General features: G+C 55.0%; 4 protein-coding genes across 4 annotated transcripts; 1 reads left to right on the top strand and 3 right to left on the bottom strand.

The window, feature by feature from the left end:
- Positions 1-129: 129 nt before the first annotated feature.
- INS49_000757 (uncharacterized protein) lies at positions 130-1,938 on the bottom strand (the record flags this gene model as incomplete). The annotated part of the gene is made up of 7 exons (XM_043161593.1): positions 130-326; positions 504-664; positions 732-1,074; positions 1,131-1,221; positions 1,293-1,357; positions 1,432-1,766; positions 1,829-1,938. 7 exons carry the CDS (start codon positions 1,936-1,938, stop codon positions 130-132), a joined length of 1,302 nt encoding a protein of 433 aa, XP_043030099.1.
- Positions 1,939-2,194: 256 nt separating this feature from the next.
- Positions 2,195-3,783, top strand: INS49_000756 (uncharacterized protein; the record flags this gene model as incomplete). Its single annotated transcript, XM_043161592.1, has 3 exons — positions 2,195-2,234; positions 2,853-3,639; positions 3,777-3,783. 3 exons carry the CDS (start codon positions 2,195-2,197, stop codon positions 3,781-3,783), a joined length of 834 nt encoding a protein of 277 aa, XP_043030098.1.
- A 2,318-nt stretch (positions 3,784-6,101) lies between these two features.
- INS49_000755 (uncharacterized protein) lies at positions 6,102-9,656 on the bottom strand (the record flags this gene model as incomplete). The annotated part of the gene is made up of 1 exon (XM_043161591.1): positions 6,102-9,656. One exon carries the CDS (start codon positions 9,654-9,656, stop codon positions 6,102-6,104), a length of 3,555 nt encoding a protein of 1,184 aa, XP_043030097.1.
- Positions 9,657-10,380: 724 nt separating this feature from the next.
- Positions 10,381-12,250, bottom strand: INS49_000754 (uncharacterized protein; the record flags this gene model as incomplete). Its single annotated transcript, XM_043161590.1, has 4 exons — positions 10,381-10,479; positions 10,554-10,963; positions 11,016-11,655; positions 11,717-12,250. The coding sequence occupies 4 exons, from the start codon at positions 12,248-12,250 to the stop codon at positions 10,381-10,383; spliced, it is 1,683 nt and encodes a 560-aa protein (XP_043030096.1).
- Positions 12,251-13,395: the final 1,145 nt, after the last annotated feature.

The raw sequence follows: 13,395 nt of genomic DNA, 5'->3' as shown, positions 1-13,395 counted from the left end.
TTCGCGGAATAATATTCTCAGGTGTTCGCTTCACTTTGCGCCTACATGGTCGTGTCCGATGCCCGTCGACTCAGCCTTGCGCATCCGACGCCGACGTGGCGAACGCAATATCCCGTGTACTTCCCTGGCTCAAGCATCACGGAGCAGGAAGCCACCACTCTGTTGTTTTTGAAAAACACCCTCCGGATCGTACTTTGCAGCGACCTCCTTCAGGTCTTGGAGGTTCTTCTGCCCGAAGCCGCGGAGGACATTCTGCTTGGCACCCGCGAAGCTCGGACAGATGAAGTCCAAGTGCAAGTCCTTGTCTTTGGCTATCTTCTCCGCCCCTGCACCAGCTCCTCGTGCGCCTGCTCGATGGCCGAGCCGCCTGGGAGATCTTGGGGCCACTCTGCGGTGAAGACCCACCCTGAAACTTCCATCAGTTTGATGCTCGACACCAGGAGGGGAGGAATGGGGAAGCATACAGCATTGAGGCACCTTCTTAAGCCCCATCGAGTTGCCACCTCGGTCCTTGCCGGCTTGGACAGCGGCCGTGGCCACAGGCTGGACAGTATAATGAAGTGTCCCTCCTTCCGGAACCTTCTTGATTGCCTCCTGCCAGCACTTGTTCACCTCGTCATAGAGGTCCACCGAGATCTTAGTGGTGACACAGCCGATTTTTCGGCTGTGAACATATCTGTCAACGAACGGCACTCGTCCTCGGGTTTATCAATGAATGCAAAGAGACTCACCTCAACGACTGGGCAACGTGGCCCATCGTAGACAAGGTCTTGACGACCGTGAAGACTGTCCCGTCCGTGGGCGGGACCACTGTGTTCAGGTGGCTACTCAGCTTGTCGAAGGGCTGAAAAGCCTTCGGAAAGCCCGCAGGGGAGTCCGCATAAATCATGATGACCGCCACGAATTGCTTGTTGCAATTGGTGAACAGGTTGAGCTTGGGGTCTTTCTCAATGGCCTCCTGCACGGAAATAGTCGCTGCGTTGATGTTGGCAAAATCAGATGGATCATAGAGCTTGATTATGAACTTGGCCTTGATCAGAGGGTGTACTTCAATGTCGAAGCGCGTGACGATTGCTGCGAAATGTTTTAGCCAGACTCACGTTTAGAATTAAAGCTTCCTTTCCACCTACCAAAGTTCGAAGTGCCGCCCTTGAGAGCACGCCAGAGCTCCGCGTGGTTGTGAGCGTTGGCCTCGAAGATGGACCCATCCGCCAGAACAACCTATATTGCTATCAGCAAGGGATCTGCAAAACCGACGTGTTACAATGAACTTTCGTCTTGATGATACTTACTACCTCGCAGCCCTTCACACTATCTGGGCCGATACCATAAAAGCTGGAGAAAGCCGGATAGCCGCCTGTGATGATAGGATTAGCCATGTCGCTGAAATAGCTACACACTGTGGTCAATGATGATAGGGTACGAGCTTACCACCGGTCAGGAATCCTCCGAGGCCAACTTGTGTTTCGCGACCTCCGATGGGGGATCGCCCGTGCTCTTCCAGGAAGGGGTAAATATCACCCCAGACACACCCGCCCCCAGCGTGCAGGACGTTGTTATCGCCCAGGGTCCTGCCCTTGAGTCCCCGCAGGTCGAGGACGACACCGCTCCCGTCAACGCTGCTGAAACCAACGTTGGGGTTGTGCCCGCTCGTGCGGATGGCAAATTTGCATCCCGTCTTCCTTACGACGGCAAGGGCCGAGACGACCTCCCGGGTGGTGCTCAGAACGACGTAAGCGGCGGCTGGGAGCCAGCAGGACTGGGACCTTGGGGCGAGTTAGAGCATGGTAAACGATGCTGGGCTGAGAGTCTGGGGATTGAGACTGACCATGGTCTCTCTCGCTCAGTTTCGAAGCTCTTCTTCGAGTCTGGAGTTGTGATACGGCCGGGGAAGGCATTTTCTAGCAGCTCGCGAGCTTGTATAGCAGCAGAAGACATGGTGGCTGATTACTGATGCAAGCGTTTCTGGAGTTTGTTTTGTACACCGTGGACCTCCTAGCAGGAGATGATGATTGAGGGGTATCTCAGAGAACTAATATGGTAGCGGAAGAGCTTCCTTGGCTAACAACATTTTCGCAGACATGCAAAGCCTTGGCCTGTTGGTTTTGGCTCATTGGAGAACAACGAATATAAGACTGGGGCTGGCCAACAACAGTGCCACATTCATGCATATTAGCATTCCATCAACCATCTTATGAGCCTGGTCAAAAGAAACTCTATCATTTGCCTCAAAGGTATGCCGATTGAGGCATTGCTTCTCATTCAACGAGCACATACAGCGATATGAACATATAGCTATACCATATATTAACTATAAACACAGAATGGGTCAGTCCTTTTAACAGCTTAGTTACCTCGTACCTACTTCCTTTATACACCAGCCAGCATCGAGTGACATTACATCAAAATGGGAATCAAAGAGTCAGTCTATTTCTTCGCAAACGATCTCCTGGGTTGCGCTTCTAACTCCCTGTCATACAGATTCTGGCCAAGGTTTGGTGGAGGAGAGGTCGTCAATCTCTTCGACCTTGCGTCAAAGCATATTCAAGACACCGGAAGACCATACTGAATCGCAGTGGACCTACCATACTGGATGTTCCACAATCTCGATGATATTTCAGTACAGAAAATCAGACAGGTATCCCAAAGAGCCTCCCAACCAATCGAGAAAGCCGTCCTTTACCGAATGATGCGCCTCGCTATCCATGGCATTCAAGTCGTGCTCGTCGTTGATGGGCCAAGAAGACCACCGAAAAAGAACAAGATCACTACCAAAGGGTATTCCTTCATCACAGAGAGTCTGCACCATTTGAAATAGACTTCTGATGCACTTGGAATTCCCTGGTGGCAAGCCCCTGGGGAGGCCGAGGCCGAATGCGCCGAGATGCGGCGGTTGGGGCTGGTGGACGCTGTGTGGTCCGAGGACAGCGACACGTTCCTGTTTAAAGGCACCGCCATGCTCCGATTCCACATCGAGGCGGATGGCTCAAAGAGTAACACGCATGCCCGATTACACCAAATGGACAAGATCGCCGAGAAGGCTAAGGGTATGGACTGGAGAAACCTGGTGCTCTATGCCATCATCGTTGGTGGTGACTACGACCCCAAAGGACTTGTGCAATGTGGACCGAAACTTGCACTGGAAGCAATCCGACAGGTTCACGGTTTGAAACTAGCGAGAGCATTCGAAAAAGGAGATATGACCGCCTGGCGGCAAAAGTTCAAGCAATTCCTCGAGCACCAAGGGACCCACGTCCTTCCCCCTATTGGTTTTCCCAGCACGGATTTGCTTCGGAACTACATCAAACCAAAGGTCTCTAGTGAGCAGGAGCTTCGATCTGGCCTGTCTTGGAACTCACGAGTGAACAACGTGGCTATTCGGAACGTCATTACTTCCCCCTACAATTTCAGCGTACAAGAGAATATCAGCTGGGTGGTCTGCATGCTTCTCGCGAGGAGATTGCTCCTCCGCGACAGACTTGACGAGCTGGCACTGGAGTTCGTGAGGAAAGTCTCATCCAAGGACTCGGGAAACATTCCAATGTCAAAGGTCTCGTTCCTACTTCCCGCCATCATGCCGAGACATCTTCTGGAGAGCTGGCCCATGAAGATCACAAAGGCAGCCTCCCGCATCAGATCGTACGAACACGTGGATCGAATCGAATGCGATATCCCAGACAGCATTACAAGGCTGGATTTTCCTGGCTTTGGGGATCTTCAGAAGAGTCCGACACCAAGAATTTCAGCGAAAGTGCCTGCTCAGCCCACAGGACAAGGATATAAGCAAGCGGCAGTCGGGAAGAGAAAGCGTGGTAGACCCAGAAAAGATGCGAACAACACTGTCGTCACAAGGACCCCACTCAAAGACCCTGATCATGGGAATTCGAAAGAGAAACGGGCAGGTCGACAATCCGGTGGTTTGGAGAGAAGCATTGGGCGTCACTTGGAGACAGCTCTATCTGAGAGAACTTTCTCTACCTCGCCATACCTTCAAGGCAGCGAGGCTCCACTGCTATCGCCACAAACAGAACAGTCTGGAAACTTAGCAGATGACGAGTTTCCTGATATCTCTTAGCTCGGTCAACAGAGACGTACGAAGTGCGCCAAGAAGACTCAACCACTCACGAGGCAACGAGCAATGATCTGGCCGACATCGCACTTCAGAACACCAACCACACGCAGAATAGCGCTTTTGACTCCAATACTGCGGCTGGACATGCAAGCCTGCATGATACTGTAAGGAAAGCCGACCACTTTTGGGAGAATCCGACATTGTCGTCCAACATGGCTGCATCTGCAGATCAACATCCCAATCGAAGTTCATGCGCCGGCCACAGCTTGAGCCAAGTTATCGATCTTAGCGACGATTGAGGGCATTTTCGAACTGATGCATGGATAAACACAAACTCGTGTGTACCGAAGGGCTTAGAGCGTATCGGCTGTGCGTGTTTGTTGTCTTTGGCTGCACAGTATTAGCTGCCGAGCATACTGGCCAGATAATGAACATCGAACGGAGCCCTGAGCCAAAAGAATCGTAACTTGTCCCCAATCCTATCACGAGAAGTTGCGAGACACGGAGTCCTGTGACTTTCGTATGTATTGGGTCAGACAGAACTGTTCAGTCACGTAACATCTTCTGCTGCTTATGAATGTTTTGAGCTGGAGACTCACAGACTCGAGCATGCCACGCAAGGCAGCCTCAGCTGATGATTCTACAGTGAGGAATGAATCAGCTAAACTTTTTGAATCTTGCTTCTTCTGAATGACATGGCCACCAGCGCTTTCAACGATGACTTTGTGGACACAGTGACACACTGCATTGAGCCTGGAGTTGCCCAATTACCACTGACTTTGACTTTGATTCACAACATCTTGATTTGTGACTATATCTCCCACCCAGACTCAGACCAACATGAGTGAACCGCTGGACGTATTTTGTCACATCAGAGTTCCAGTAATTGTGTTACACAACCGGAACATGCCACTGCGCAAGATGAATGAATCACGAGGTATTCCATAGTTCTATAAAAGGAACCCTATTAAACTGCCCTCTTTCTCTCCTTCGACATTCTCATGGCAACCATCAACACAAGAACAACAGTTTCAAATCAACCAGATTCAACATTTAAAACACAAAAGCTACAACCAAGCAGAAGACCATTCTCGCGGGCCTTTCTACAGTCAACCATCACATCCGAATCACACCCACAGCTGAGACGGTTGACTCAACCACGCTCAGAACACCAAGTCGAAATTTACTAACTCAATGTGAGCTTAAATTGAAGAATCCGCCTCTGGAAAGATCTACTCACACACCAGCAGCTCGACCAATCTTCACACACCTCTCAGCCACCCACATCAATGGCATACCAAGCGACCTGCCAGGGAGATCCATGCCACAACCGCGGCAAGTATTATTTCTGTGACATCAAGGGCAAGATGATTTGCTGCGGTACCCAGGCTACAAAGTGGTGGTGGGTCGAATATGACTGAGATCTGTGCAGTGGGGCCCCTCCCTGATGTGTGCCTAGCAGCTGGCCTCTGGGCTGGATGGTATCGAGAATCATGGGAGGTGCTGGATACCTAGGCATGTAGATCCAATCGAGATGATGCATTGAAATCCTCTTGGAGCAACATGAACCCCTCACAGCTTGTTTGTGTCTGCGTGTACGTGCCATTTCGAGCCACATTGTTCCGGTGAAAAGCAGCATCCTCCCCAAAACGCCCTGCGTGTCTGGCAAGTCAAATTTTAATATCTGTTGGAAGTTTGATAAACCTCCTCATGTATAATTACCACCGGGAGCGGCTTGCCACTCGCCCTCTGGATCTCGCCGAAACCAAAGGATCTGGATGGAACATCACTAGTCTGGCATTCTAGTAGGAAGACCAACGGCGGGATGATTCTTTTTGAAAAGTCTTGGTATTTTGGAAAGTGTAACCTCTCTCATATCTAAAAGCAAGTCTCGTCTGGTCTTTATGTTTGCTATCAGGTACCCACTGGACCCTCGGGCGCTATAGGAGCTCACTGTGCTCAAACTGCCCTCACACAGCAACTGTGGGACAGCAGACATACACACGTTCCGCCACAGGGCGAAAGATGATCACTCCGGCAAGACAACAGGCTCATCAACCTCCTCCTCCTTAACATCAACAAGCCTCAAAGCCCCACGATCCCTTGGACGCACCGGCGTAGCAAGTACAACCGTCTCAACCAGCTCGACGGGGCCATTCCACCCCTCCTCGGGTCCCATAGGCAGCGCATCAATATCAATCTCGAGGTCAAGCAGGCAGCGGAGCACGACCTCGGCGCCGGCCTTGCTCATGACCTCGTTGGCATGCTTGCAGAACTCGCTGGCGACGCACTCAGGGCAGCCGGACGAGCAGCGACACTCCTCGACGCGGTCGAGGGCCTGCCGCAGGAGCACGTCGACGAACTCGAACGCCTTGGTGTTGATCCCGCTGCCGCCGGCTCCGCCCTTCGCATCGTAGAATGTCAGGCGCGCGGGCCTCTTGCGGCTGGAATTCTGCGCGGCAAACTCCTTGAGGCTGTTCTTGCACTCGGTCCTCACGTCCCCGGGCATGCTCACGACGAAGTTGGGCACGAGGCTCATCATGGCGTGCTCGGCGGCGTGGATGGCGCCCGCGACGTGCAGCCGCCGCGACTCGAGGATCTCGAGCGCCCCCCGGGGCAGGTCGATCCACATGCCCTTGCTGAAGCGCACCACGGGCGGGTTGTCGACGTGCACCGCGTCCAGGACGCGGTTCTGCCGGTCCACCTTGAAGTAGCCGAAGACGACCTGCTTGATCTTGATGGTGCCGAAGAAGGCCCGCGACTGCGACCCCTTGATCCTGCGGATGGCCTCCGTCTCGATCGGGTCGACGTCGGTGTAGTCGCGCTGCGTCGTGGTCCAGTCCACCTTGACCTTCTCGACGCGGGCCAGTTGCTTTTCCGGGTTGACCTCCCGGACCAGGTACGTGACTCCCTGGTGTAGGAAGATGGCGCCATCGTAGACTGTGAAGGTTGCACGGGATGCCTCGAGCTCTTCGAGAACCACATTCCGTCCGTGAGTGATGTCGATGATGGCGAAATGGTCCTCCTCCGTGTCTCGGATGGAAACAAACTTCGAAGGCTGCGGCCGGAACCGCTCATGCGAATGGTAGAAGCCTGAATCGTCCTTGACGAGGCGTTCTCGGCAGAGTTTCTCAATATCCTCACCGAAGTATTTCGCGTCTTCTTTCGGTCGTATCGGCATCTCATAAGCCGCACACTGGATATGTCCTTCCCGAACCATCATGTTATCCAAGTCCACCTGCAGCTCGGCGTTGGGCCTGGTAAACAGCTCGTCTGGATTCTGCATAAAGTGCTGGTCCGTCGGGAAGCAATCACCTACAAGGATGGACAGTGAGTCCTTATTCCTCCTCCCGGCTCGGCCACTCTGCTGTCGGAGGTTCGAAATGGTGTACGGGAAGCCCCAGGTCAAGACGGCATCGAGGCTCCCAATATCAACCCCTAGTTCCAGGGCCGTGGTGGCAATGATCCCAATGAGCTTCCCCTCAAACATTTCGGTCTCTATCCGGCGCCGGTCCTGGGCCGTATACCCTCCCCGGTAGCCCATCACGCGGTTGATACAATCACTGCGGCCTAACCTCTCTAGCTCATACTTGACCGCCCCCACGAGCTTCTCACACTGCTCTCGTACTCTGCAGAAAGCGATGACCCTCACACCCCGGAGTATAAGCTGACAGAACAGCCTCGCACATTCAAACTTGGCGCTGCCCCTCCCGCTCGTCGGATCTCCGGGGTCCTTGAAAGGCGTGTTCCAGCACAGGAACTCCTTCCTACCCGAAGGACTGCCGTCGAAGTCCACCAGGTGGACGTCATCGATGCCGAATATGGTGCCAAAGTGCTCCCGCGGGTTCGCCACGGTGGCGGAGCAGCTCACGAACTTGACCCTCCTGTTGCCCACGGCGGCGCAGATCCGGCGCAGCCGCCGCATGACGAAGGCGACGTGGCTGCCCATCAGGCCGTTGTAGTAGTGCAGCTCGTCGACGACGACGTACTTGAGGTTCTGGAGGAACGCCCGCCAGCGCTCCTCCTGCGGCAGGATGGAGATGTGCAGCATGTCCGGGTTGGTGAAGATGATGCGCGCCTCGTCCCGGATCGTGTTGCGCTCCTTCCAGGGCGTGTCGCCGTCGAAGGTGTCGACCAGCGTGTTCTCTAGGCCGGGCAGGTACGAAAGCATGTCCTTCAGGCTGCGCTTCTGGTCCTGTGCCAGGGCTTTGGTGGGGAAAATGTACATTGCCCTGGTGTTTGGGTCCTGCTCCAAGGCGTGTAAGACTGGCAGCTGGTAAATGAGCGACTTGCCAGAGCTCGTCGACGTGGATATGACGACGTGGTGGCCGTCGTGTAGGTTATTGATGGCCTCGGCCTGGTGCGCAAAAAACTGAGTGATTCCCTTCGCGTTGTAGAGCGCGTTCACGAGGTCCTGGCTGAGCAGGAAATTGAGGTCGCCAAACACCGGCTCCTGCGCTTCAAATACCCTGTGACCATCAGGTACGACCTGGCCCGTATACCAGAGGCTGTTCTTCAGCTCCTGCACGATCTCGGGTATGCTCTTCCTCTCCTTGGGTATCGTCTCCGGCAGGGTACTGCTCAGGTCCGGCCGTGGCGTGCTCTCCCGCGTGGCCTCGCTCGAGACGGGCACAAAACCCTCCGCCTCGCTCCTCAGTGCCACCTCCGGGTCCAGGCTCTGCACGACGCACCTATTGATGAACTCGTTCACGGAGCTGGTGAACTTGGCGTTGCGCTTCTCGATCAGCGCCGTCATCTGCTTCTGGCTGTACACGGGCATCTTGAGGTCCTCCTCGCGCAGCTTCCTCGTCGGCTTGGTCGGCTCGCCCGTCTTGCGGCACTGGACCTGCCTCTTGAGGTCCCCGTCGATGAACTCGAAGTACAGCACCTCCTTGCCGCCCACGATGCCATTGTCATCGTCAGGGTGGCCTCTGGCGCCCAGTTCCTCCGTGCCGGTGATCCCACCCACGCTGGCATCGGCGGCGAACCCCTGATTCTTGTATCCCCGGCCGCCCTTGCCAGTCAGGAAGGTATCATTCCTCTCTGAGCCTTTGACATCGATCTGCAGCATCACCTCGTCGACATAGCCAAAGTTGATGCCGTCCGGCCGCAGGGCCGAGATGGCGGCGACATCAGCGATCTGCAGCGTGCGCTTGGTATGACTCTCGACGGCCGACTGGATCGTGCCAAAGGTCGTTACCAGGTGCTTGCGCGTGCAGCAGAATGTGAACACCAGGTTGAGGGCGCGGTGGGTGGTTTCCAGAGACTTGAAGTAGGGCGGCCAATCGATGACGCACTTGACTTGCTCGGCTGTGGACGTTGACTTTTGTAGTTTTGGCTTCTTGCCTGCTTTTGGCCCACGAAGAGGCTTGGGAGGTGCTGAGGGCGAGGGCTCGTCTTCTTCCTCTACCTTCACGACGGGAATGTCTGATGCTGCAGTAGCAGCATCCTCCTCAGCAGGCACGATAGGTGGGATGACTGACGGATCAGTCGCTTCTGGGATCTCGACTGGTCGCTTCCTCTTGTTGCTTCTGCCTGGCCTGCCTTTCCGGGCGTGTAGCGGAGGTCCTTGAGTGGATGGCATGGTGCCACATTATGATTGAAAGGAGTAGGCAGCCGCACGCAGAGGGGCTGTCCTGAATTTCAAGCCCCGAGGACGCATAAAGGAGACGTGAAGTGCTGCCAAGGGGTGGCGAGCCGGGTAGTCTCTAGACGCGGGGCTGGCGCGCACCCACGTGAGCCCAGGACAAAGACGGAACGGAAGGTCTGACTTGTACGCAACATGTTCCTGTTTGTCTCATCTTTCTCTACAGGTGCCGCAATAAATCACTTGATGGTGGTGATGGCACACGCGAATGCTTGACGTATTTTATTGGTCATTTGCCCCTGTCTGATGGCCATCTAGTTGGTCTTGTTATGCCCCGTCTCTATCTCCTGGTGCTGTGTGCCACTGAGCGCCCTCCCGATCACTGCAGACCAAATGATTTTGTGGTATATACATTGAAGGCTCAACGCGCTGCTCGCATACCAGGGTGCACACGCAGTTAAGTCCCGATGCCACCAACGTCAAGAAACCCCCTTGATCGTAAAGGACATAGGAAAGTAGGGGGGATCTCGGGTATTCAATGCTTGGGCCCCCAAGCAACACCGCCTTTGTACTCAAAACCAAACCAGCGTCTTTTTTCTCGTGTGTATTTTGGGCCGACCATGTGTCTCCGAGGGTCAATGCAATTCCTCGACAAGGAACATGTGAAACTTTGCGCTGCTCGAGGCGGAATTCGCTTCGACACATACAGATCAAGGCCGATTTATGCCTTGGCTTTCTCGTCCTTGACGGCTTGCTCTTTCAATTTTTTCTTGATCAACTCCACCTTATCACAGAAGGCTCCCGCGTTCTGTGCGCTCATCTGTGGGGACTTGATTAGTAAATGCGGCTCGTCTGAGTCTACGAAGGAAAGGTGAAGTGCGTCAGGAAACGTACCTTCATAGTTATCGGCACATATTGGCCGTCGTCGCCTTCGATGGCCGTGAACAGCACGCTCCACGTCTTGAAGCCCTCCTTGAGTTGAAAGTCCATGCCTGCTACCATCACCGTGTTCAGGATGACCCTCAGCGTCGAGTCTTGCCGCATGACTAGCCGAACAAGCTTCGGATTCTCGGGGGTGCTTTCTTTTAGGACCGAGGGGTCGAAAGATTTCGCGTCCACGGCGCCCGTCTCGGGATCAGTTGTCACCGAGTCTTCTGGCACGTTGATCCTGAGATTTCCAACACCGCGCTCACGCCAGCCGACTTGCCCTGTGTTGTCCGCGTTGGGACTCTTGTCAAGGTAATACATGCGTGCCCGTACTTGAACAATGGTGGTTTCGCCAGCCTCCCCATCGTCGACGGCAACTGGACAACTGGTCAGAATACGTACAAGCGCAAAAGTACGGAACAGACTCACCTCGCTTGAACTTGCCCTTCTTCTCATCCTCTCCGACGGTAGGCGTTGACTCGTGAGTGCTGGCAGTCTCGTCCTTCTCCTTCTCCTTGTCCGCATCGGCTCCACCACTCACACCACCCTCCTCCTCGTCGCCGTCCTCGCCGTCGTCATCGCTGTCATCTTCAGCATCACTTTCCGGGGCACCAAACGGCTTCGCAGGCTTATCACTCTTGATGATAGGCGGTTGCCCAGGCGAGGCGAAGTTGCCGGTCCTTGGCCCTGCCCCACCGAGCGCACTCGAGAACGGGCTGCCACCACCAAAGCCACTTCCGAAGCCGCCTGAAACCGGTTTGGCGCCGTTTATAGCAGCGAATGGCGATGGTGCCGAGGCGTCCTTGCTTCCGAAGCTGAGCTTTGGTGGGTTGAGCGGCGTCGACGTCGAGGCTGCCGTGGCTGGTGGTGCGCCGAAGCTTGCGAAGGGTGATGGAGAGGCCGTGGCTCCACCGCCGAACACACTCTTGGTCGCTCCGACCGTGGCGAAGGGCGAGGCAGACGACGAGGCCAGCTTAGCGAAGCCCGAATCGGCGAACTTGGAGGGGGAGGTCTGTGGTGGTTGGCTATCCTTGCCTGGGAATTCGGGCTTGGAGGCATCTGAAGTAGTCTGGAGGCAACAAGTTAACACGCATCCTTGCTATGAAGTCCACTGCCGCCCGTGGACTCACTGTTGCGGCGGCCTGATGTATGTCCGCAGGGGGGCTCGTCTCGTCGCGTGCTCGCTTCTTCTGGGGCTCGGACCGGCCCTTGTTCGTGCCCCCCTCGTCGACCATAACCCATCCGTCAGAATCGGTACCGTTGCTTGCGTGTCCTTCAGAGTCCCTGTGTGCTTCCACCTCGTCATGCGCGCGCTTCTTTTTGGGTGACGAGACCTTCCTCTCGCCATTATCGTCTCGGGACAGGCTTTCGGGCGGCGCAAGATCAGGTGTCTCATTTCTGCGCGCGGAGGCCGGCACAGGAATGTTGTATTCCCTCCCGGATCGCAGCTTCATCTCGTCGTCTTGACCTTGCTCGTTCTGCTTGTCTGTGCTGGAATGACCCGACCCGGCAGCCTGCGGGTCGCCGTTACCGCTGTCGGAAATGTGACTGTGCCTGAGTTCTTCCCTGGCAGCTCTCGTGTCGGCGTCTTCCACTTTGGCTTCGGGCTGGCAACGCTGGTCATCGGGGTTGACATTGCCGGAGGAGGGTGGGTCGTCGGCCATGTCGTCGTCTTTGTCCCCGCAAGGGTTTTGTAGGGGCGTGTTGCTATGCGCTTGTGGGCAAGAACAGTTCCGGACAATCAAAGCAAAGCTGCTGTGCTACGGTCCTTTGTGTTGAATAGACAAGGCGTGGTCAAATGCGCGGGAAAAGGGGTGTTCTTCAAGTAGAATGGGTGTTGCACAATAGCGAAATGATTATTGTGCAGAATTTGGCTGCTTCACAATAGTCGCCAAAAGGGTTGAACGGCAGAGTGGAGGGCTTGAAATTCGGACGAGTCGGTTCTCAGGCAAGAGGAGGGGCGTGCCTATTGTTCAGATGATAGAGCCGCGGCGGGGTCCAACAACGTCTATCTTGGCTTTTAGTCGCCGTGTTAGTAGCGCAGCCGGCCAGTGCAGAGCCGGGGCAGAAGGCAGAGGGCAGAAGGCAGAGGACAGAGAAGACAACCGGCAAGCAGACCAGGCAGATGAAGGCACGGGCACTGGCGCCACCGAATGAGAAAGGGCACGAGAGGAAGCAAGCCTCGTGTGGGAAAACGCTGCCTTGTTAGTCTGGAATTGTCTTCTGCGGTGTACCGTCTGTGGTCTGTGGTCTGTGACAGTCTATCTGTCTGGCTTGGTTTTGGTCTTGCTGGCCCTGGGTCTGGGTTGCAGAAGCAGCCGGTGAGGTGGAGGACTGGCTGACTGGACCGGCCTACCTGTAGGCACTGTGAGCGGGCACGGCACAGGTGGGGCAAGAGCAGGGATCCGAGCCAATTCAAACGTCGAGATGGCCCTGCTGGATCAAACGACCAACACCTCCAGCCTGCTACGCAGTGTACAGGAGACTAAATCGTGGTTTGCGCTCCACAGTGAAGTCGCCCGTCCATCGTACCGTGTAGGCAAGCTGTCTGGCGAGACATCATGTCTAAAGTACCTGGCCGGCCTACTGTACGCCCGGCATACTCATCATAAGCTAGAATGGCACTTGTCGTTTATGTTCTTCTGTTATTCGCTTCTTGGTACTGATTTTCTGCCATTATCTGAACCACCAGGGAGGTCTGGCGACAAACCACAACGCTCCCGTGTTTTATTGGGCCTTGCCGGCTCACCAAGATGCCTGCGATCACATGGACCAGCAAGCCACACGGTCGTCCTCATCAAACCAAGCA

This window comes from Diaporthe citri (genome assembly GCF_014595645.1).
Source record: "Diaporthe citri strain NFHF-8-4 chromosome Unknown scaffold_1, whole genome shotgun sequence".
Lineage (NCBI taxonomy): Eukaryota > Fungi > Ascomycota > Sordariomycetes > Diaporthales > Diaporthaceae > Diaporthe > Diaporthe citri.
The sequence above is the reverse complement of the archived record's forward strand: the minus strand, read 5'-3'. Positions and strand labels throughout refer to the sequence as shown.